General features: G+C 42.4%; 2 protein-coding genes and 2 non-coding genes across 7 annotated transcripts in view; all 4 read left to right on the top strand.

The window, feature by feature from the left end:
- dlc1 (DLC1 Rho GTPase activating protein) overlaps positions 1-9341 on the top strand; it is a 60879-nt gene extending 51538 nt beyond the window's left edge. For all 3 annotated transcript variants that reach the window (XM_037247741.1, XM_037247749.1, XM_037247759.1), the window contains 9 exons: positions 102-281; positions 1855-2014; positions 2715-2922; positions 3549-3765; positions 4095-4209; positions 5607-5816; positions 6763-6980; positions 7054-7227; positions 8091-9341. In XM_037247741.1, coding sequence (XP_037103636.1) covers positions 102-281; positions 1855-2014; positions 2715-2922; positions 3549-3765; positions 4095-4209; positions 5607-5816; positions 6763-6980; positions 7054-7227; positions 8091-8190 — 1582 coding nt within the window. In that variant the 3' untranslated portion in view covers positions 8191-9341. The remainder of the gene's footprint in view (positions 1-101; positions 282-1854; positions 2015-2714; positions 2923-3548; positions 3766-4094; positions 4210-5606; positions 5817-6762; positions 6981-7053; positions 7228-8090) is intronic.
- A 3702-nt stretch (positions 9342-13043) lies between these two features.
- Positions 13044-13115, top strand: trnad-guc. The gene has a single exon. It is a non-coding gene; the product is annotated as a tRNA-Asp (tRNA).
- A 662-nt stretch (positions 13116-13777) lies between these two features.
- Positions 13778-13849, top strand: trnad-guc. Its single transcript has one exon. It is a non-coding gene; the product is annotated as a tRNA-Asp (tRNA).
- A 277-nt stretch (positions 13850-14126) lies between these two features.
- lonrf1l (LON peptidase N-terminal domain and ring finger 1, like) lies at positions 14127-24693 on the top strand. Of its 2 annotated transcripts, none has more exons than XR_005098153.1 (12): positions 14127-14866; positions 16082-16200; positions 16627-16749; positions 18845-19042; positions 19627-19840; positions 19964-20054; positions 20410-20524; positions 20602-20723; positions 20804-20962; positions 21135-21297; positions 21412-21834; positions 22212-23271. XR_005098153.1 is itself a non-coding variant. In XM_037253411.1 (12 exons), the coding sequence occupies exons 1-12, from the start codon at positions 14254-14256 to the stop codon at positions 23505-23507; spliced, it is 2229 nt and encodes a 742-aa protein (XP_037109306.1). In that variant the 5' UTR covers positions 14131-14253; the 3' UTR covers positions 23508-24693. The 2 variants fall into 2 exon arrangements, 1 of the variants encoding a protein (XP_037109306.1); XM_037253411.1 differs by lacking the exon at positions 22212-23271 and adding an exon at positions 23349-24693 and having other exon boundaries at positions 14131-14866; positions 21412-21564.
- Positions 24694-25262: the final 569 nt, after the last annotated feature.

Here is a 25262-nt window from a genome sequence, read left to right as displayed (position 1 = left end):
TATGCAAACAAGACAGAAAAAAAGCAGAACAGTTTTTTTTCCGCAGCCAACTTTCTTCTTAACATCTGCCATTTCCCTCTTTTTCCCCCCCTGTGCTCCAGGCCACAAAAACTCCGCTGGGTGAGCTTCCATAACTCCCATCGGCCCAGTTTGGCCTCCGCCCAGCTCCAGATTAGCTGCCAGTCTGTACTGCAGATGAATCTTCTTCAGAAGCTCTCGCTGCTACAGCTCACCGCCCTGCTTGAGAGGCACACCCCAACAAACAAACATGGCTTCAGCTGGTGAGTCGATTGGATGACAACACACAGAGTGAAGATTACAGTTTATTGAAGTGTGAAGACAGGCACGTAATGAAAATTGCAGCCTGGGTCTCAATCAATGCTTACGTCTCCCAAGCCCGTCTCAGTTTCCGCCAACTGCAGGTCATTGTATAGTGTGGCGACGGCTTTCGTCAGAGCTTGGGTTTCACATTCTTTTCCCAGACCTGTAATTGCTGGGAAGGGGCTTACATTGTCTTTTACTCGAAGGGGCAATCATTGTTGTTCACACGCATGGTGTTACAAGAGCTGGAGGCTGGAAATTTCTGGCCTGAACAATTATCGTCCACCTTTCCATCTCAATCACCTTCATTCCACTCACAGTTGTCCAATTCCTTTAACTATATCCTCCATTTCCCTTAGCCATCTGCATGTAGTTTCTTTTTTTTTTTATAAATATACTCATGTGACTTACACCAAAATTACAGGGGGAAATCCACAGGCTTGAGATATTTATAAGACCAAAAAATTAAAGTTAAGACAAATGGACAAAAATCATCTATTTTGACTCGATTTGTAAATTAAAGTACGATACATTGTTGTCTGAATAAGAAGGGTATACATAAAAGTTCTGTGAAGAAAATGGAGTCATAATTTATGTGTTTTTCTGAGTCCATTTTTTCCATCTTGAGGTCATTTTTGAGGACAGGAATAGAATTTCTGGGCTTTGCTCAAAGACAGAGGCCACTTGTTGGCAGCTGGAGCCCTCTACATATTCAGAATTCCAAGTCAGGGTCATAATTTGCTCCTTTTGCGATGTACTCCTAAAATGTGCTTCTCAGAATAAGTCCGAGGCTTCATAACGTCGCCACTGTCAAAGATGCGCTTGTTTACAATCAAGTTTCAAAAATTGCTATCTTAAACACTGATAACATTGCTAAAAACATGCACAGTCATCAATGTGGTGATACATTTCAGAGCTAGTGCTAAACCAGAGGCTAGCGCTAAAACCAAAGTCCATGGACACACAACAAACACACAAACGGGTACGATTTGTGTGAAGAGAGAATCCTCCCCTTTTGTCACAGTATAGTACATCCCACCACGACTCCAAAATCGACACCTCCCAGTCTTTCCCGCCTCCCCTCTCGTAAATCCGGAGACAGGATTTGTCATGCCTCCGCACTTGCACATAAAATATTCTCGCACGCTCTTTAGATGCCAGAGGTGTGGTCAAGTGTCTCCACTCAGTAGTAAATGTAAACATGCAACCAGAAAAATGTGACTAAAAACCAATTTTATCGATTGCAGAGCAGATTCATTGTAATCTCAGAATTAATTTGAAAAATGTATTGATTGGATAAGACATTACATGGATAATTAATGACAAGAATGTTAACTTTGGAGTAATACTCAAGTTTCCTTCTCATGTTGTCTCGACACCACTTGAGGGCCCTTGTTTTATAAAAATAAATTGCGTTTCATGGTCATTTTGTGCACTTCAAGGGTTGAATTTTTAAGTGTACCTCAATGGCTTCTGACTTCCATGGTAAATATTGATGAGCTGTTTTTTGGGGTGTCTATCTCTTTATTGCAGGGCTGTTCCAAAGTTTATGAAGCGAATGAAGGTGCGAGACTACAAAGGAAGGAATGTGTTCGGTGTTCCGCTGCTAGTCATCGTCCAGCGCACTGGTCAGCCCCTCCCTCAAGGCATCCAACAAGCAATGCGCTATTTGAGAAACCAGTGCTTAGACCAGGTAACGTGTCACACACACCGAGCACACAACAGACTCTTTTAATAATGTACTCTGGTAGCTTAAACACTCTTATTTGACAGATTTTTCAAACAATTTATTTTTGAAGAGTTGCATAACCCAAAGACGATTTTATCTTTTTATTTTTTCTCAATATGAAAGCTACTTTATGTGTGTTTCCAAGTGCGTCTATGTTTTTCCATTCTGTCACACATGCTGAGGCAAAGGGGCCCAGAGAGAGTCAGCCCGTAGATGTTACATCACCATTCACTGTTTAACTCAAAACAATAAAACAGATTAGGACTGTGCGTCCCTTCAAAAATATGGGATGAGTGTTTAACGGCAAAACAAAAGGTGATCAGGTGCGTTTTTGAAGACTCCTTGTGCTTTTTTGTTGTTGTGTGTGTACATTTTGCACCAAGTCTTGCTGATGTCCTTTCCAGCTAGCTGTTTAATCGTACCTTTTATTAATAGGCAACACAACTTGGTGTGACGTAACCATGTTAGCAGTAAACTAGAGATTTGTTGGATTTGTAAGAATTTGTATTATCCAACAGAGGAACAGCATCTCAAAAGACTTTTTGTATTTTTTTGGGAGGGTTGCCCGATTAGAGTTGATCCACACTATTGTGACTCATTCAGAGATTAGGCTTCAAAACCTTCCACATGGATGAATGACATAACTGTTGCTATTTCTGTCCAGGTTGGTCTTTTCAGAAAATCAGGAGTGAAGTCACGTATTCAGGCTCTTCGTCAGATGAATGAAGCCGGCGGGGCTGACGGGGCCGGCGTTACCTACGAGGGCCAGTCTGCCTATGATGTCGCCGACATGCTCAAACAGTACTTCCGAGATTTACCCGAGCCGCTGCTCACCAGCAAACTCTCCGAGACCTTTCTTCAGATCTATCAGTGTAAGAATACACGCGTCTGTTTTGAATGGAGTTATTTTGATTTATTATACTCACTGTAATCCCCTGAGGGGGAATTTTGCTGTTATTTGTGTTGCATCCTTCACTCACCAGCAACCACATCACACACACATGCAAGGAGTATGAGTGAAAGGAGTGCACACACAATGCTGAACCTTCACCTAGGGCGTGGGATTGATGCCTTGCTCAAGACAACCTCAACAGTAGTCTAGAAGCCAAAAACCAAGTCCCTTCAGATAAGTTATAGCGGCCCCATTTTTTTCTCCTGCTTTCTTTTCGTCTTTTTTTCCAGACCTACAGGGCACAATTTTCATCATTTAATAACCAAACAAACAAGGCGAGTGTAGGAAATACCTTTGGGATGAGGTTTCACAGAATTGGTCCTTGTTACGTTGTGAAATGTTTGCTTAAGGTGCGAGAAAACATAAAGCCATACATAACTCACGCACGCACGTACACACACACGCACACGTAGTCTCTTACATAACCCACTTACTCACTCATGTCATATCCCACTTAAACATGTTCCGTCCTCCCAAAGTGTTTCCAGATGCACAAAGCAGATAATGAAAACTGACAGATGTTACTGGCGACATCTTTCCATGCAGACATGCCCAAAGAGCTTCGACTCCAGGCCGCCCGGGCCGCCGTGCTGCTGCTGCCCGACGAGAATCGCGAGGCGCTGCGGACCCTGCTGTGCCTGCTGAGCGACGTGACGGCCAGCGTCGGGGAGAACCAGATGACCCCCACTAACTTGGCTGTTTGCCTGGCGCCGTCTGTATTCCATCTCAACACACTGAGGCGCAAGGAGAGCTCCTCACCAAGGTATGTTTGTATGTGTTTGCGTATGTGTTCATCGGTTATTTTATTTAAATCAATGGTCGGCGTTGACAGTTAGTGGCAGCTTACATAAGATGTTTGCCATACCTTGCACAAACAGGAAATGGGTCATACTAAAGAAACAAAAGAGCAGGATACTGTACAGTAGATGGAGGGAGTGCAGTTTGAGAGAGACAGATTATTCCATCAAGAAAGATTGTTCAGCAAGTGTAAGCAGCCTTTTTTCCACCATAGGTCTCTGTCCTAATGATGAATGCTGTTTTCTAATCTCACTGTGTTCCTCTTCTTGACTGTCTTTTTCCACTCCCTTGCAGGGTGATGAACAGGAAACAGTCTCTGGGAAAGCCGGACCAAAGAGACCTGAATGAGAACTTGGCCGCGACCCACGGCCTGGCGCACATGATCATGGAGTGCAGAAAACTCTTCAGGGTAAGTTTTAATCTACAATTTATAGTACTTGAGAAACGGACCCATCAAAAAGTAGTGTTTGATTTCCAAGTAATTGTCACCCATCCTAACAAATGATTCATAATTTTCTTTAAATTCCTCAGAATGGTGGCACAGCACTACTTTGGTCTATAATTAGCTTCTCACTTCACCTCAAGCGAATAGGTGTAACTGAATCACGAATGTACGGGGAAACACCGCATAGGGGTTCTAGCCTAAAATGGCGCCTCGGGTGTATCTGTTGACAGCATGTTGCCTCTTGCGAAAGCAGCAATATTATTAGCAAGTCGCTGGTATGCTGGTGTTTGTCCCGACAACAGACATTTGGTTACATAACTATTTGATCCGGTCCATGCTGTCTTCCCCTTCAACACTGCTATGGTAACGCGAGATAAATATTTGCCACTACAGTGCAGTCCAGCAAAAAAGCTGAAATATCTTTGTAAGAGTGTCCACAAGGAGAGCGCTGGAGCGGATCAACGAGAAATAATCAGCCTACTACACAATTACTAATCCAATTTCAATCCCAAAGTCTGGCGCAGTCACTGCCCGCTGACATGCAACAGCGCTCGCCAAAGGGACGACACGCTGTGGGTCATTAGGGTTGAGCGCTTAATCAGATTATGGGAGAGCTTCCTGTCATGGTCGCATCCCTCAGTCACTAACAGAGTTACCTAGCCAATAATTGGCCTTTAATTAAATTTCTCTCTCCGGTCAAGGCCAATAAAAGGAGTCTTTAATCGACAATAATTTGTTTGTATTTCTGCAAACCCTTTGTTATGAAATTGATGCTTTTTTAAGCATCAGTTATAACTCTGAAAAATGGCAGACAGCAAAAATAAAGTGATAAATTACCAGAAAGAGGACATGATGTTGTTTCATATGCTTATCCTCCCCCGTGCTTGATCCCTTTTCCCATGACATAAGTAAAGTGCTGTTGTCTGGAAAGGCCTGGCCTCTCATCTGTAATTTGTAATCTACCAGACTTTGTGAGTGCAAAAGAACATCAACCTACTCCTTGTAAAATTGGCCTTAAAAGTATCGAGCTCTATTAGCAAAGGCCTAAAAAATGTGTCGCCCTTCGGCAAGATTCGTAGATAACCATCGCACGTGATATGTTTAGTTATGTAACCTCATAACACCTCCATCTTCCAGGTCATAATTGTACTGACTGCTCCCTAGTGATGAGTGTTGCTTTACACTCGTAAGTCAGTGAGTGTGCACCAAATCTGGTTTAAATCCTGCTCTCGGGAATGAAAACAAAACATCTGTGCTGATTTTCAATGGAAGCCGTTAAAACCAACTGAATAAAAATACCAAAGTATCATAACCTTGCTCACTTAACAACTCCGAGTAAAGCTCCCCCTGTCCTCCTGCAGATCCCCGAGGAGATGAGTCGTTGTAGGAACTCTTATGTCGAGCAGGCTCTTCTACCACGACGCTTGGAGGAGCTATCGGGTAGCGACTCAGGTGGATACCGGTCCTACCTGCGCGACGCTCTCGACGCTCTCCTCAAGGAGGCCAAAGACAAATTTAAAGGTTACGACAGCTTCTCCACTCCGGAACAAGCTGAGCTGGCCTATCGCAAGGTAATTCATCACCTCAAACACTTTGCTCACGTATCCTAAGTATGTGCCTCGTGGAGATGGGTCCAACCTTCGCAAACTATTGATGAACGAGCGTTTAAAAAGGAATGGGCAGTCAGTCAGCATGTCTCCTGAGCGTAAACAGGCTGTCAAAGTGTCTTCTCCGCTGTCTCTGTTTCCTGTCCTGCCTTCCTCGCTGTCCTTTTTCTCTAAATATCTTGTGGAAAAGCAGCAGTTAGCGTTTCCTGTATTGAGAAACGCGTCCGTGTGAAACTAGCCTGGCCCTTGGCTTCTCATTCCCCTCCCCAGCACTGGACCCTGTCCCAATATGACATCAGCTCACCACACACACACACACCAATCTCCCCAAAGGCAACATTTCCCATGTTTAGTGTGTAAGGCCTCTCAAAGCGGGGTTATCTTAAAGTCACAAGGCTTCAGGATTCAACGTGCCGTCTTTATCATCTGATGGAAGGAAAAAGCAGCTGACTTGGCTGGAGGGCAGTCAGAGCACAAGCAGATTGTTGTGCCTGAACGCATCGCTTCATAAATCAATAAATCAATGACACACATCACTAGGAAGACCCTAAAGCAGAGAACAACAAAACTATAGCAATACACCGATTAATCAATGACTTCATCAAGGGGCAACAGTCAGGCACTTTGCATGGCTAGTGAATTTTGACCTCATCAAACACGTTTGGATGGGCTAGAGCCAAGATTGGGAACCAGCAGGCCCCCTCTCAGGTCCAACATCAACAAAATGTTTTACTGGATGAGTGGACCAAAAAAAAAAAAAATCCCACAGATGCACTCCAACATCTTGCGGAAAGTTGAGTCTTGATTAGAATCATCTGTTTATTTATATTTAGAGACCAAATCATTTCGCTTTTTCATTTCATTTCACAAACACACTTTGGTAGTGAGCGCTTGGTGTTTCTTTGTCCAGGTACACGACGGCTTCCCACTGAGGCTGTGGAAGGCAACCGTGGAGGTGCCTGCATCTCCGGAGGAGGTTCTGACCCGGATTGTGAGGGAGCAGGCACGCTGGGATGAAGACCTGTACGAGAGTCGCGTGGTAGAAAGCTTGGACGAGAAGACCGAGGTCTACCAGTATGTGCGGAATACCATGGCCCCACACCCCATGAGGGACCATCTGGTGCTCAGGTAAATATCTCTTAATCTTGACCTTCTCTCAGCTGTCATGCTTGTGGTCTAATATTTTTCTTTTACACACTAGAACATGGATAACAGACTTGCCAAAGGGGGCGTGTGCACTGGTGTCTACATCGGTGGATCACAGCGCAGCGCCCGTGGTGGGCGTGCGCGCTAACGTTTTCCTCTCACGCTATTTTATCGAGCCCTGCGGAGCCAACAAGTCTCGGCTCACGCACATTTCCAGAATTGACTGCAGGTCAGTGTTTTTTTTATTATTATTATTTTACTTGGACGTTGAAATTAGTCTCAGGCTTTACTCACACTGACATCCCTAAATCCTTTTTTATTATAGCCAGCTTGGTTTTATGAAGTCTGAACAGCAGAAATCCCATGAAATACAATTTTTATAAGACTTATTCAAACCTTGTGGAGGCAGTATGTGGACACCCTGGTCTCTCAGAGCAGTTGTCAGAGACATAAGTCAACTTGTTTAAACAGCAAGTGAGAGACCCCACACATGTCGAGGGGGGGATAAAAAATATCACAACAGTCCCCAACCAACAGCACCCAAACATACCTCAGAGAGAGAGGCACCATTGTGCCACAGGGCATCCAGATTGATGGAAAATACCAACTAGTAGTAGTGATGGAAGAGGAATAAATATTTTGATTGTCATGGCAAACTCTCCTTGTTATTTTTATTTACACAAAGACACATCGTTGCGATCGCAAATACGTATTGTCAATCCCAATTATTTTCCAAGCACCTTACACCACAGGAAAATCACTCGGTAAAATCTTATATATCTCAACTTTCCTTACCCAATCTTGTTGCTCCAGCTAACAATTGTACTCCATTTTGCGTCAAATTATTTAAGACTTGAACAATGAACAGAATTCTTAGACATCGCCACTTACTTATCGATCAAAATGTCGTGACCACTGCAACCCGTGCAGATTCACAGTGCCTGGCATGACTAGTCTTCCGTGAGCAAATCAAAGTAGAGCTTCGGAATGGGATTTGGCTAACGAACTGGATGAAGCTCCGGTGTGAACAAGGGCTTTTTGAATGACGCTTGAGTGCCACAAGTTGACACGCTCTGCTGTCTGCTTACACAGGGGTCGCTTCCCAGAGTGGTACAACAAACTGCACGGACACTTGTGTGCTGCCGAGGCGGCACGGATTCGTGACTCCTTCGTGTTGCCCACAGACAAATGAGACTCCCGGAGAGAGGAAGGCCATCCTCCATCTCATTACAAACACAGGACAAACCTTGGCTCCTGGATTTGAAGGACTTTGTTGTTGATGTTTTTTTAAACCGTATTATTGATGTTACCATTTAATATGCCCTCTGGTCCTGCCATTTAAGTATTTATGTGGGTGAAAGAACATTGATGAGATGGGATGTGTGGCTTTATCCAAAGAGTGATATTGCTTCTGAGAAGCAAAGGTGACTGACTGCATGTGTAACGAGAGCAAACAATACTTAAGGTCAACATACTCCAGTGTACATACACTAACTACTCTTTTCACACTTAATATTAATGCTGTCTCTCTTGTCTTACATTCATCTTTGTTTTTTCTGTTACGTGGGAGGAAGCGCATACAATATTTATGATGTCGTGAGGATTGATGAGTGCATGGGTGAGAAAAGACGTGAATGTGCTGGCTCGGTTTGAGATGATTTGTGGATCGGAGAGGATAGGATAACAAAGTGGTGGCTGGCTCACCAAAAGCAGCAGGAAAGCACCATGACACCTCCCTGAACGTAACATTACGAGGAGTGAAGAGTGTTGAAGACCAATTGACACAAGTGGACCAAATAAAAAAAAAAAAAAGCACCCTTTATCTTTCTAGACATTTCCACAGAGTAAATTTAACAGTATGACGTATTTCCACTAACGTATTTTGAGTCCTAAGAATATTGACTGTCACAGTGCATGAAAACACAACACGTCCAACACAAAAATGAAAACCGTAAGAGAAAAGGTCCTTTTATAAAGGAGGAGATTTTACAGGTTTTACTGTAAAGATGCATGTTAATGCGCTTTTACAAAAAAATATGGAAGACAAGTTTCTCACTGTGTAGTTGTTCACTTGTTTTAACACAGCTTCCTGCATACTTCACCTAAGCCATCATCCATATCGTTCATGTAACCGTCTCTATCAAACAACACATGACTATGATCGTTAATTTAAAACAAATATATTTATACCTCAGATATATGTTTGTTTTGTATCCTTTCGTTGTATTCTATTGTAAATGTTAAACTCTGTTACGGAAATGAGGAAAAAATGCTTTATCTTTTTTATTAATATTATTTCTGTACAGTTTAATCAAAGTGCACTATTAAATGTATTAAAATAAACACTGGTGATTTTCTGATTTAATATCGGGCGTATCGCGAGGCCACGCCACAAATAATTCCTCATAATGTCGTTGGTAATTTGTTTGCTTGTTCTGATCCAGGAGTGGATTACTGTTATCGCCACATTCAACTATGCCAGTTAAGCACCGATAGTGCCAACAAGGAGCTGAGGGGAGGTCAGTACCGGCCGCTGCATTTCTACATGCCGTTCTCTCAATTGCATCTTACATAACATGTTGTACAGTACTTTCATATTGCCCAAAACAAAGGGGCTCATTGTAGCACAGCTGCTCCAAAGCCAGCGGCCTGGAAGGGGGCACATGTAATGAGACCTGGTAGAACGCAGACCGCCGTCACGGTTGAACTTGTTCACATTCATAAATGTGCACCTCCTGTATGTCCTCGAATTCTTGAATGATCTCTTCAACAGTCGTAGGACATCACAATATTGCAATCTATCGGCCCACGGGCTTTTTACATGTAGTTCTTGGCCACCATGTTGGTGACTGCTGGTGTAATACAATGAAAATGAAAACACACTGCAGAGTGATTATAGTTTAGGAAGACGCTTTTCCACGTCCAAGTTCCATTTCTGGGTCTATCGGCATAACTTAAAAACAAAGCAGACGATGTTTTTAAGGTTGAGGTTTGTTTGACTTTTAAACCCTGTCTTTCTAGAACTATAAGGTAGAAGTTAATTGTATCTCTTGACGATTTCTTTTTTTTACTTCGAATTTTCCACTGCAGTGGAGGTAAGTTACGATCACAACAACTTGGTTGTGCAATATTCTTTTTTGGGTACATCAAAAGGAGAAAATTGTGTATCCTGTGGACGCAGTGAACTTAGGTGTCAGGTGCTGCCTGTTGTTGTTCTTTTGACAGTGTATTAACTTTGGACCATGCGTTGAAGCTCATTCCAAGTGTGACAGCTGTAGCAAGTGGTGACTTGACTGGGACAACTATGCATTTGGTTTACGTGCCGGTGCTCTCGCTCCCTCGATCACTCTTCACTTGGCCACGAGGAGCTGGCAAGGAGCCACAGCCTCCAGAAGGCCTCCAGTTTTGGAGATTTCCTTGTATGTATCTCATTAGCAACAAGCGCTGCCAGCCTCACGTCATCCTGAAACACATGCGCTGGGATGTTTGGAGATGTGCATTTTGTGCCGAGAACCCAAACACGGCAGGGAGATTATGGAGGGCCAGATAAGGCTGACCCTGAGTCAGCATGCATTCCTCCACACTTGTCTGAGATTCAACCACAGAAGTGTTCCCACATTGATAAATGAGTACAAAACATATAAGTGCACGCTTGATTGTGATTGTACGTTTCTGGGTGCATGTCATTAGAAACTCTGGTCCTCGTCTGCATCTTAGGCTTAGCCACATTATTTACACTATTTTCAACAATGCAAGCACTTCTAGCCAAGTAGAGGAGAGGAGGGTCCGTCAGGAGGTCGAATCTCTGATTCAGGAGGAGCAGTGTGGTTTTTGTCCTAGCCGTGGAACAATGGACCAGCTCTATACCCTCGGCAGAATACTCGAGAGAGGGAGTTGGCTCGACCAGTCCATGTGTTTTGTGGACCTGGAAAGGGGTTCTATCGTGTCCCTCGGGGAGTTCTGTTGCTGGGGGCTTTGGGAGTACGGGGTACCGAACCCACTGATAAGGGCGGTTCGGTCCCTGTACCACCGATGTCAGAGTTTGGTTCGCAGTTCCGGCAGAAAGTCAAAAGGGTTCAAAAATGTAACTGGTTCATGAAGCTTCATTTTCCTGTTATGTACATTTCCCGACTAGATAAGTTCAACATTTACTCAGTTAACACAAAAATAGGTTGAAAGTCAAGGTTGACACAATGAAATAAAAGATGAGGGCATCAATTACCATTCAGTGACATCTTGAAAGAGAGAGGAATTTGACTTTATTTTAACGTCTCGTGAGTCTATATTACATTCAATAACAGATGTTCAATACAGCCAGAGATCACTCTTAAGTCTACATATTTTCTACATGTGCTCATGCAGATGATCATACCGTCTACATATTTTCTACATGTGCTCATGCAGATGATCATACCGTACATAGCATTCCGTCACGTCATGTAAGGAGAGCAACATTTGCCCGCTGGCCTCTTTACCACTCTGAACATTTGAGTAGCTATGTCTGCGTAGAAGGAATCCCACATAGCTGCCAAATATGACACACGTTATGGGTCACAGTCGATTGGTACTGTGCTTGTACGTGTATTGTGACAACACTAGTGATATTGCGTTAGATTTGTGCTACAGATAACACATTCAGTGGATTTTTCTAGTTGGAATTCCCTGTGAGGAGACATTTGATGTTTGACAGTTTTGTTATTATTTTGTTTATTTGCGAAAACACTGTTGCCGTCGCAACGCTGAGTTCCACAACGCTAAATATGAGGGTCTAAACATGCACAAAAACTCTTAAAAGTTTGCAAACACATTTTGCTTAGCAATAGAATCAATATTTCATGAGTTAATTGTGTGATTAAAAAAATATTCAATAGTATGATGGTTTTCAGCGGCACCCCCTACAAAATTTCAAAACAGAAGCCCCGGTTGTATGTTTCACCTAGCGCTACAAAACTAAGGTGGTACATGTAACAGCCATTTAACATATCCACATAAATTAATCCAGCAGGTTGGTTTTGCTGAGCATATCTTGAAAGATCAACCCTGCCCTCTGGTGGCCCTTTGGAAAGTATATACTCACCCCAAAACAAATCACACCTTCATCCATCTATCTTCTACCGCTTCGTGGGGGCAACACCTTTAGGAGGGACACCCAGACTTCCCTCACCCACTTCATCCAGCATGGTCGAACGCCTTCTGCAGGTCCACAAAACAGATGTGGATTGGTTGAACGAACCTTCATGCACCCTCAAGGATCCTGACGAGGGTATAGAGCTGGTCCACTGTTCCAGGACCAGGACGAAAACCACAATTCTCCTCCTGAACCTGAGATTTGACCTCCCAACGGACCCTCCTCTCCAGCACCCCTGAATAGACCTTATCAGGGAGGCTCAGTGGTGTAATTGTGACACACCCTCCGGTCCCCCTTCTTAAAAAGGGGGACCACCACCCCAGTTCGCCAATCCAGAGGCACTGTCCTGATGTCCACGCGATATTGTAGAGGCCTGTCAGCCAGGACAGCCCCACAACACCCAGAGCCTTTAAGAATCCCGGGAAGATCTCATCCACCCTCGGGCCTTGCCACCAAGGGGCTTTTTAACTACCTCTGTGACTTCGACCCACCCCAGAGATGGGAGAGCCCACCTCAGAGTCCCCAGGCCCTGCTTCCACAATGGAAACCAAGGTCTTTGGCTGCTACCCAGCTCACTTTGCATCCAACCCCTTTGGCCCATCCCACAGGTGAGCCTATGGGAAGGGGGACCCACATTGCCTTTTTGGGTCGTGCCCGGCTGAGCCCCATGGGTGAAGGACCGGCCACCACACGCTCGCCTTCGAGCCCCGACTCCAGGCCTGTCTCCAGAGGGGGGGCCCGGTGACCCGTACCCGGGATAACAGGATCCATTTGTATGCATCACTATAAGGGATCTATAAACTGTGCTTTGTCTGGCCCCTCACCGAGGACCCTTTTACTATGGGTGACCCTTCCAGGGTGCCTGGCATTACCCGTATGTATACAAGAAGAATATTGGATGTGCGACTTTCACCACTTCCTCGTTAGTATAGTGGACAGTATCTCCGCCTGTCACGCGGAAGACCGGGGTTCGATTCCCCGACGGGGAGTTCTGCTTTTTCTTGTTTTCCAAATTTTCTCTTTTCACTTCCAAGAGTTATCAATTTACATATTGCTGAAGCTCCTGATCGACAAGTACCACTGCCAGATATTTGATTGACACCAGCCTTATTTCAAGGCAATGAAAACTCAAATCAACACAAACTCTACATCTTTAAACGGATCAGCTCATTCAAACTGAAATTTTCTGGCTTTATTATTTCAAAATAAAAGCTGAGATTTAAATTTTGGTGGGTTTCCATCTCATTTCCACAATTCTAGACCAATTCAAACCGTTCCAACGCCTAACAAATTGTCTTTTCTGACCATGTATTTGTTCAACACTGCACTCTTGTGGCCATTTAGAAAAATACACACCCAAAACCAAACCACACCTCTTCAAACTAAATAATTCAACAAAATCACAAATCTTGCACATTATTTAAGAAACCAAGAAGATAACAGTAAGATCTATTTTCATTCTATAATACGGCCACAAATAATGATAATATTGAAATGAATGGAGAATAACAAAGAATTTATACCTCAGATCCGTTTTGAATATGACAAGTGGTTCATGAAGCATCCTTTTTGGGCCATTATATCCAATTTGAGGAATTAGCCAATCCTTGAACATTTATATAATTAAATCTTGCCTGGGAGCTGTCAGACTTCCTCGTTAGTATAGTGGACAGTATCTCCGCCTGTCACGCGGAAGACCGGGGTTCGATTCCCCGACGGGGAGAATGACCTTTTACTTCCATTTGTTTTTCCCTTCTGGCTGTCTGCAATTTCTGAATTGCTGAAACTATGAATAGATAAGTACTAATTCTAGGTATCGTACAGATACTAGCCTTATTTCTCTCTTTTTTTAATTCACTTTCTTAAATTGTTATTTTAGTGTCAAGGAACGTCTTGTAAAAGGAATAATTCCTTCACGTCTTCTTTGCGGTTATGAAACTTGACTCGGGCATGGTTTTGTAACCCAGTCGCACCGGCCAATCACGGGCGATTGTGTGCTCACGTGACGTGAGTTTTTATGTAACCAACGAGTGTCCACAGGGAAAGTCTGTAGAGTACCTACTCGAGGAGATGAATAGTCGCGTTAACCGAGGAGACGGCTATTTCTCGTAACATTGTTCTTTCATCATGTCGCTCCAGGAGCCAGATGAGGAAGCGACGGGGGGGAGGAGCGCTTTTTTGATAGGCACCGAAAAGGACGACGTCCCCGAGCAGGAGGACGTGGACCACCATCAGCTCATCCTGCTAAAAGCCAATGCTTTAACCTCGGAGAACTCCCTTAAAGAGGCCATTTACTGGTTCTCGATGGCCTCGCGCTACGGGCCCGTGAAACCCGAACAGCTAAGCACGTTTGTGGACTGTATAGTGCGAAATCTAAAAGAAAAGACTGCCTACGGGTCGGTCTCGCCGCCCAAGGTGGACTCGAAAGAGCAGGATAGCTGCTGGGATCAAGTGTTTGACTGCCCCAGTTGCAACAGTTTTTTAGGGGAACCCGTGACATTAGCGTGTGGACACTCATTCTGCAAGAGATGTTTGCAACGAGGGCTGCTCTCCAGTTGCAAGTTGTGCCACGAACCGGTCAGACGCGAAGGCAAGCCCAACGTGATTTTGTGCGGACTCTTAGCCAAATGGTTCCCCAGCGAGGTGAAACGGTTCAAAAGACTAAGCGAAGTGGATGAACTGTGTCTGCGGAATCGCTGCGTGGACGCCGTGAGGCAAGCGAGCGATATGATCCAAGCAGGTGAGTTGTAAACTTTATTCAACGGGATTTATTTTGACAGTGGATGTTTGCTTCCTGCAATTGAGCATGAACATTAGATTACGTAGACACGCCTTGAACGGGTTGGCCCCTCGCCGGGATACGAATGCGTCCGCCATATTGAATGTGGCAAATGTCAACTTTCGCTAGAATTTGCAAAGTACACAAAGTCAATCCCTCACTCATACAGTAATATGTTTCGCTGAAAATATAAGCGAATGTCGTAAAAGCTAAGGAAGATTTATTTTAAAAAACTAAACGTGATATATTACGTCCATTTGTTGTTCAACTGGGTTTATTGTCAAGCAGTTACCATAGCGACGTCGCACACGGCGCATGCGCGTCGGGGTCAGCTTGCGTAAGTTAGGTCGTGACACTTATTGCAGGTTTTGTAACTTGCGGGGGGGCTGGTCTTATTGGTTATATATGCTGCAGTGCAACCAATGGCTTTTAGACAACGAAAATGGTCATGTGCATCACTTGTGATTCATGATTAGGCCTCTTACATTAAATAATCCAATACCATTGTTCTTGCAAAATGCAAATTGTTCTTGAATTGCTCTTGTCATTGCAGTAAGAATCTTGATCATCCTGTTAATGTAAAATGCCAACGTCGCCCAAACAAATGACTACATGAATGCATTTGTTTCTAAACACAGTTTTAGGTTGTATCTTAGTTTTGTGTAAAAATCCAGACAGCTGACTAATTGTCTAATGCTCGTGTTCGACCTCTGCTTAAAATGCAATACAATACAATAATATCTTTATTTATATAGCGCTATCACCACCTTTTTGCCGTAACAAAGCTCTTTACAAAGACCTAAAATTATATAATATACAATACAAAAATACAACAGAAAGTATCACATTAAACATTGGAAATAATACAAACATATGACTTGTTGTTTGAAGCGGTTATAGATGATCCAGCAGTGGATCGAAGGCGTCTGCTCCAGCTAAATTGGGAAAAGAAACACTACCTCAAGCATCCATTGACGAAAAGAGAGACTTGAGAGAATGGTTCAGTTCTCCTGCCCCAAATAGACCCGTCCGATTCAATTTCAATTGCCGATAGACAGTTGTTGCTTTTTTAATCGTGACACAAACAGTTCCACAATGTTTTTTGAGATGCTTGAAAATAGGAAAATTCAAAATAATTTCTCTTGCCTCTCTTTTTGCTCCCCATGCTCTTTGAAGAACCCAAAACAACAGCGGATGTACGACTCTTAAGAGCAGAAGCATATACATCTCTAAAACAATTTGATCTAGCTCTGGAGGACACTGAGTTTTGTCTTGCATCTGGCTGTTCCGCTGAGGTAGGTCAGTCTCAGTCAAAAATCAATCAGAATGTAAATATTCTTCATTCTTACTTTTTTTTTTTGTTTTTAATCTGTGTGCTCCAAGTCGACCAATCTTTATGATGTTTTGTAGCATATACTATATATAGGTATTATTTAAAAAAAAAAAAAAAAGCACACAAGCAGCATTACACCAATATTTTTATCATCAGCTCAAAACAATGCAAATATGTCAGTGTTTGTTTTACTAAAGCAGTGATCACTAATTCTTTTTGTTTGTTTTTTGCTCTTTGTCAAAATATGTTAGTTAGATGTACACCATTGACTTTCACTTCAAATTACAAGCGAAGACAACAGCATGGTTCCTTTGTTTTTGTTTGTGCCTTGAAGCTGCAAATTCGGTGATTGTAACAACCTACTAAATTTTATGTTACGTCCTGGTAGGCTTTGTTTAGAAAAGCCATGGTGCTTCACGAGATGGGCGAAGTAGATCAATCCCTCCAAGTCTTCCTCAATTGCCTTGCTGTGGACGAAGATTTCCCCTGCGCAAAACGACAAGTAGAAAAGGTGAGCTAACACATCTCATTATGTGATGTTGTCTAACTGAATTGTGGCCACAATCTAATTTTCTGCCTTTTATTACTGTTTGTTGTGAACGCTATAATCCTTGTTGAGAGACTTATAGTAGCCAATGTGAGAAATCCCCTCCTAGATCTTATGGAATCCCCAGGGGTCAATCTGGGCTCCCATATTGAATTGTCATAAAGATCTTAAGCGGCGTATGGTATTCTATGCAATCAATTGCCCCTGCCCCCTCTCGTTGCCGAGCGAAGAAATAGAAACTAACAAGGTTAGTTTGTGACTGATACTTCTTGCTTTGTGCCTGTTTCCATATTTGCGTTGCCTTTTTGAGTGTTCCTGTCTTTCTGACTTGACTTGAATTTTGGGACTTGAGCAAGGAACCACTGTTAGTTGGCAGTATCCAAAGTTTAATTTTATCATTGTATGACAATACGTATGGGGAAATTTGTGAACAATTTCTCAATGCAGTTTTGCTTATAAATTCAATGTGGCACGGTTTTAAAAGTTTGCAAAGTACTATCCAAAAGTAGAAAACTCAGGAAAACAAAAAGTAGGACAACTGACTCATTTACGCCATTTTTCGTGACACCATGATTTTGCGTGATCATGTCGCGTAGGTTACACACAAGAGCTTTTCGCCACAGCATGGCTGAAGGTAGAACTTTGGCATTATGCATTCAGAACAGGGTGATCTAACTTTGATTTATTATTATTATTATTATTATTATTATTATTATTATTATTATTATTATTATTATTATACATGACAGGTGATAGTTTGTCAACTGCATATGTAAACATGAATTGTAAGAGAAGCATGACAAGTCTTTTAGGAGAAGTTAGGGTGTGGCCGACAAGGTAGCTTAGATCTAGCAGCCAAGTCACCAATTAAAACACAAAAGGGGTGATATTTTTGCCTCATCATGATCCTGTTGACAGATGTGCCATCTTAAGTAGGTCAAAAAGTTAAGCCCTTTGGTCGACACCCCTGATTGGAACGCAGAAACGAACGCATTAAATACTCCACATAAAAGAGGTGTAGCAGGAAGTAATTATCGTATTATACATTGACTTAACTTGAGAACTAAACCGATAAATAGTTTCACTTGCCAGCGCTGTATCATCTTGGTTATGTTCGCTAAAGGGCAGGTCTTGTGACTTGACATTAGCTTCAATCAACAAAACCAGCTCTGTCGCTGTTATGCAAGAGGAACACAGTTGACTCATTGTATAAAGTTGAACCTGATTTTTAACGGCACATTTATCTGCTCAACATGTTTTGATATGAAATCCTCACTGTCGCGTAATCTTTGTGTAACTATCGGGCTGCCTCGTTTAGTATCAAAATGTATGTGCAGTTTTTAAGAATGATAACGAATACATCTTATGTTGTCTTTGTAACAAACATTGCAAGTGCCGTACGTCATACACATTCATGTGAAAGTGTTTTTTTTTTTCCTGTCTCTTGGGGGCATGTCAGAAAAAAAGTTAGAGAACCTTTGCTGTACAACAAGATTGCATAAGCAAGTCTGGTACCTCATCTTGTTGTTTTTTTTCCTCTCGCGAAGTTGTTGAATTTGAATTAAACATGTCTGCAAAGCAGATATATCTGTTTTCAAACCATTGATTGTGATCATTTAAAAGGGCCAATTATGATCATTTGAAATTGCAATGAAGTGGTTTGATGGCATAGTGAATGCTGTAGAAAGTTTTTACCTTACAAGCTGACAGGAACCTTGGGGGGGTGACTTAGAGCTCATAATGACGCATAAGAAGCTATTATTAGAATAGGTAGACATACTTTCTTGGCTCTGCACATTTATTCATTTGTCAGTTTAATATGAGAATGAAACTTCTGAAATTGACTAACAGCCATTTGTGCTGTGTTTTTATGAGATGCTTGGTTTTGAAACATGTTTTTATGGTTTCCAGGAGACTTACCAGCTTTTTATTGGACAGTGACAATATTTTTGTTTACACCAATTCCAATTGTTATCTTGTCAGATGATTTTCAGGGTTTCTGCAGTTGTTGAGGCCTACATAACTGACAGACAGATCACATGCTGTTTGTTTTCGACAGATTTTGTGTGACCTGCTCTCTTCGGCTAACGACAACATCAAGGTCGGCCTGAGGGAAACGGCGCAGAATACGTCACCCCACTTACGCAGTAAAAGCCTTGTGGCCGGTGCCCAAGTTGGGTCACAAATTCCAGTCCAAAGACAAAGCCAACACCATGTCCGCGCTGTGTCGGCACACCAGCAAACAGACAAGCAGGAGGTCAGATAAGTCAAGACAACCATCGTAATTATTTGAATCATATTGCATTGCTTTCCTTGATAGCACATGTAGCACTGTAAATAAAATAATAAATAATCAAATCTATTATTAAATTAATTGACTATTTTAATAATTGAGTAATCATTTAGAGATATTTAGCTTAACATTTTCCAAATCCTCGGATTTCAATCTCTCAACAGTAGTTATTCTCTGATTTTTGTAGTTCTTCATGAAAGTAGACTGTATTGTTTCATCAAAAAGATATTTGCAAACATCTGCTTTTACTTGAAAGACAATGACCAAAACCGGTAACCAAATCTGTTTTAAAAAATTGAAAAGAGGTCATCAAACCCTCTTGTGTGAGATTACTTGGTTTTTTTTCCCCCCCTTAACAATAAACAAATGGGTAATACACTAAGAATTGGCTAATAAGCAGTAATTGGGAAAATAAAATGTTTTTGTAATACACTTTGATGAGAAAAAATTATCTGATTATTTGATTAATTGATCAAGTAATCAATTTGAAAATGATTTGATCGTGACTGTCCCATGTGTTAATTTGAATTGTTACCTTTGTGCCACAGAAACGCTGGGAGAGTCTTGAGCGTACCGGTCTGAGTCGAGCTCATTCCCTGCGACGTAACGGCCCCAGTTCTGGCGAGCTGGGACTGAAGAGGGTGTGCTCCGCCCCTCAGCTTGGGGACCAGGAGAAGGCAAGTCTGCTGAAGAGGAAGTTGTCCATTTCTGACATTGAGCCTTACATTGTGGACAGCGGAAGTAGCAAGTATAAAAAGCAAGGTATTGTGCGGCTCTTTTCTCTCTCTCCTGGTTTTCCTTTGTAATTGCAAACTGATTATTATTGCAAACAAGTGCATGAGTCATAAAGATTGAGTTAACGTCATGTTCTCTGTCTCCCTCAAGGTGTGAAAACTTCTCCCAAAACTAAAGCTTACAAAAGTGTTCTTGAGGATCTCATTGATGCCAATGACCTTGAGTGCTCTCTCTGCATGAGGTGAGCCCACATGTACACGCTTTAGAATCTGAATGATGATATAATTACAGCATTAGTCTCTTTGATTGACCATGAGACAAAGCGCTTTGGGGGGGCCATGAAGAACTGAAAGAAACGAGCAATAAAATGAAATGAAATGAAACACACTTAATCTGTAGGTATATAAAATAGACAGTTAACTACCCATTCAATATGAACTACGCATAAGTAATTCCAAGTCAAAGTACAGCTTAGGTAGGAATCATTTGGGGCATGAACAATGTAGTTTCTACACAAAATACATCCTGCACTGATGAAACTTGAAAATGAACCTTGAAAGGCGTGTCTAATCAGGCCAATGCTATGTCCAAACCAGGTTATTTTACGAGCCTGTGACAACGCCGTGCGGCCACACCTTTTGTAAAAGCTGCTTGGAACGCTGTTTGGACCACACGCCACATTGCCCCCTGTGCAAAGAGAGCCTAAAAGAGGTAAGGGCATGCCCGCATGGTGACTGATCTTTTCTCTATCATGTATGATTAATCATAAACCTCTCCCCCCTCGGCAGTATCTAGCGTGTAGAAAGTACACTGTGACAAGCATACTGGATGTGCTGATCAAACAGTATTTTAGTCAGGAGCATGAGGTGAGGTCCAAGATTCACCTGGAGGAGACCAGAGAGCTTTCTGAGTAAGTTAGCTATTGCTTCCCTTTCCTTATCTCCATTCAGAGTCAGCTTGTAATTCTCTCCTGTTCTGTTCCGACTGCAGCTTGACAAAGAACGTGCCTATCTTTGTTTGTACCATGGCGTACCCTACGGTGCCTTGCCCGCTGCATGTATTCGAGCCACGTTATCGCCTCATGATCCGCCGCTGCATGGACACGGGCACGCGGCAGTTCGGGATGTGTATCAACGACCCCCAGAAAGGGTAAGCGAAAGGGTTTTGTGTATGTCGCAGTTTCATGAGCTCTTGATACTGGAAGAACTTGCACACAAAGATCATGTTCATGTGACTGATGACATAAAAGTCATTAGTCACATAAGAGGGAATGCTGCCAAACATCTTGACAAAATTAACTCTGTGGCATCCACCGTGGCAGGTTTGTCGACTACGGCTGTATGCTCATCATCCGGAGTGTTCACTTCCTGCCTGATGGTAGATCCGTGGTGGACACTATCGGAGGGAAGCGCTTCAGAGTCCTGTCCCGAGGAATGAAGGACGGTTATAGTATTGCTGACATTGAGAATTTGGAAGACACGAGGGTACGAACTGTTCCCTGAAATGTGCTTTGTCCTACAGTACTTGAGTAATTTACTCTTTCACTTGGCACGACACAGAATCCAACCGTCACCGGTGTGTTCATTATTGGCTCTTAGGTGGAAGCCAGAGAAGAGCTCGAGAGCCTACAAGAGCTCCACGATGCTGTATACAATCAAGCCCGTGTCTGGTTCCAGAATCTCAAGATCCGCTTTCACAACCAGATCCTTCAGCACTTTGGACCAATGCCCGAGAGGGAAGCTGATATCCAGGTACAACTCTTGACCTCCTCGGTATAAAACAGATTATGGCCAGTGCCTCTGAATCACTACACAAATGCAGTCCTTCCCAGCTCTGGTTCAAGCTTCAATTTTCTCGTTTATTGATCACCCGTTTATCACGGGGAATATGTTTCAGATCGACTTGCAATAAGTGAAAATCAAAACAATCCTCACGGGACAATACACAGGAACATCACATCTAAAATTTAAACCTGGGGACAAGTTTAATTATAAATGGGAAACGTCTTCACCATCCAAGAACAGTCCCGTTGCCGAGATTACCACGACCGGGACGATTGAGAATCCACACAGACATGTCGTCCAGATAAATTCATTTCGACATCCTTTTGTCTCACTGCGTGATCAAATGTCTCATGATGGACCTTCTCTCCATGACTCAAACAAATCTCATGTCTGGGATTTACTGCCGATTTTATCTTTCTATGTCTTGTCCAGCTTAGTAGACAGACATTGTATATATTAGTGACAGTGAAACAACCAGGATAACCGATCAAATGTACTTCATGACCATGTTCTTATCTTATCATAATTACCTACATTTACCTTTCTTGACTTGGTTATGAGCTCTTTGCACATAAGCTCTCACACGAACAAAAAGTGAGCCACTTTTTATAGCTCAGTCTTGTGTCCATAAATATCATTGTATTACGTCAACGTTGTGGAAGCGAAGGGCACCGGAGGCTTTTGCAGGACATAGGTGCCATATTATTTGTCATGATTAATCTTGACACCCTCAGATGAGCAAGTACGTGCCACCCCTCAGCTAACCATATCGCCAATAGGATAAACCGCCACTAGTCGGTCATATAACTTCTGATCAAGGGGAAGGTCACTCATGTCATGAATACTTTCTTTTGCGTCATGGAATTTGCCTCGTTTTATATCTGTAAATACCACATTCTGTATTTGAGAAAAATGCAAATTTGACAGTCAATTGCTTGTTTACTTTTGTTTGGGAAGGCCTACTTTACTGTGGGCTTAAGAGCCTTAGAGGTGCATAATAGCACGTTGTGGTTGGGGGGGTGCTCGCCTCTTTACGCCAAAGAGGATTACATCTCGACTCCCTCAACAACCTGCGGGGAGGAGCCTTTTGACAGTATTGGCTCAAGAGCTTTATGGGTGCTTCATAGCTAATCCTACCTCCACTGTTGCATCACAAGTGTCATGGAGAAAATCCCCTTGTCGGTATGGGAGGCGGTCGAAGCTACAATGAAGTACAGCTATGATCACATTCATGATGGCTTCCGGTTGCCTCGTGGATGCACTTAGCAGATATCCTTTTGTGGGTACACAGAATTGAGAAGAATAAACACACACGCCAACATTAGCCTACCCTTAAGTCATGTGCTTGTTTGCTCTCGTATTACAGGTGCAAAAGCATGTGAGAATATTGTAAAACAATTCCCAAAATTGTGCTGTTCAATTCAAATGAGGAAACTCGTATTCTAGATTTATTAAACACATGGTAGAATAAATCTCCAAGGGCCAATTACCCCTTTTTATAAGCAATATTGTTATAAAACATTTTTGACATGGTGAATTTTGGGGTTTGTTTGCTGTAACTTTCACAATATATTTAAAATTACGAAAAAAATGAAACTATTTGTGTACTGGATCTTTACACGAGTTTCAGTTTTTGAAAATTAAATGAATGAAAATAAATGATCCCCAATCTTATAATTTGTTGAGATGTGCCTGTATACGGCAGTTCCTTTGAGATTTTTCTTCCTCACCCCCTTTTTTCTTTTAACAAGGCGACTCCTAACGGACCTGCGTGCTGCTGGTGGCTACTGGCTGTGCTGCCCATCGACCCGCGCTACCAACTGTCTGTCCTCTCCATGACCAGCCTCAAAGAGCGTCTGGTGAAGATCCAACACATTCTCACCTATCTGCAGAGCATCCCCAACAGTTAGGAGCTTCCTCGTCTCGCCTCCACCACACCGCCAATTGGAAACTGTAATGAACCCCTACATCTGATCCTTCCGCACACAGCTATGCTGTGAAAACATTCTTGAACTTGCGGAAATGTGGCCAAACCGCCTCAGGGATTCTTCCAGTGACGCACAATATTTTGTTTTCTCAAACATGAATCACGACAGATCAAGTGTCTGTCACCTTTCTGGAATATGGTGAGGAACTTCCTGATGCACGGTAGTGTTGTCAAGGCTTGTGTACACCATTGAAGTGGACATCATTGAGATGGACTGAGGATGTTGGTTTGGGTCACGTCCCACCTGTTGAAAGTGGGGTGGAAGGGGAGCGGGCAAGATTCTGTCGGGAAAATCCAGAATGCTGCACAAACAACTACAAGAGGATAAAAGGTCTACATTATACCCAAGTGCAACCAAACTGACATTGATGGTTTACGCTGGCCCTGTTATCGAACAATAATCAGATTGCCCACATGGTTGTCTTGTTTCCACTGTCTTGTTCACTCTACTTCCATCATGTCCCAAACTTCCTGTTGACATCAGATATGTTGTTGCCATGTGGCCATGCTCAAATACTCATGACCACAAATTGTCATCCTGAATGCACGCTTGTCAAAATCTTCCTCCCTGGCCTATTTACTGCAAAAATCTTCCAAGGCTTGTCACTTAGAACGGGAGTTATTTATGAATCCAACTACTTCTCAATATCACAATATTCAGTTACTCCTGCTGAATTAAGTGGAAGGATAACAAATGTTTGTATATTGTGACCTTATTTTTTGTGTCGACGTTTTGAATAGGGGATATTGCAATATGAAGCCACCAAACCAGTGTATATGCATCTAGAAGGCAAAACTTTAATATTATTAATATTCCATAGACGCCCCTCTCTCTCTGCTTCCATGAGAGAACCTGTTGCCTTACACTCTATGAATTTGTGGTTTGAAGTTACACTATACTTGGTTTATCATTCTTTTACATCTTGATGTAAAGTATCATCAAATTGGGATTTATTTTTCCAGCAGTCCAAAGCACCATTTCTTCACTATGTTGGAAAGATACAAGTTCATGGCTGCTTTGCATAAATCAGTTGTAAAGACATTTTTTTTATCTTGCTATTTGCTCCGTGTGTTAAGTTAATAAAAATACTTTTTTTTAGTAGGGTCTAGTTGGGCCTCTGTGTTTTCCTTTAACGTTGCCTTTCTGTATATTCACTCCCCAAAAAGATTGAGAAGGTGCATGGAACGTTTTGGGGAAGGGGTGAGTAGCTTTTTATAGTCTTCTGAAGGGCTTACAGGATTTACTCTATTTATTTATTTTGTTAAGTATACATTGCGTCCCCTAATTTGTCAATGAGCCAGAACCCAGCGAACTCTGTTGCTACTTCGGATGCACTGGGCAAGGTTATGGTTGTTTAAAGATGCAGTGGAAATTTATTATGTTTCCATTGCACTAGTGTTTACTTTTAAAACAAGAGCACCATCCAGAAGAATGACAAAACATCACAAGTGCTTTGTGAAGCTTCATTTCCCCTAATTAGCAAAATTGTAATTATAGGAAATATTTGGAAAATACTTCAATGGCCTTAAATTCAAACTACCATATTTTCTGGACTATAGGTCGCACCTGAATATAAGCCACACCAGCTAAAATTAGGGGGAAATCCAGTTTTGTTCATATATGACACACCAGACTATAAGATGCAGGTGCTTTAATGTTTGATTTTCATATGTAAGA

Source organism: Syngnathus acus, chromosome 1 (genome assembly GCF_901709675.1).
Source record: "Syngnathus acus chromosome 1, fSynAcu1.2, whole genome shotgun sequence".
In the NCBI taxonomy this organism is placed as follows: domain Eukaryota; kingdom Metazoa; phylum Chordata; class Actinopteri; order Syngnathiformes; family Syngnathidae; genus Syngnathus; species Syngnathus acus.
The sequence above is the reverse complement of the archived record's forward strand: the minus strand, read 5'-3'. Positions and strand labels throughout refer to the sequence as shown.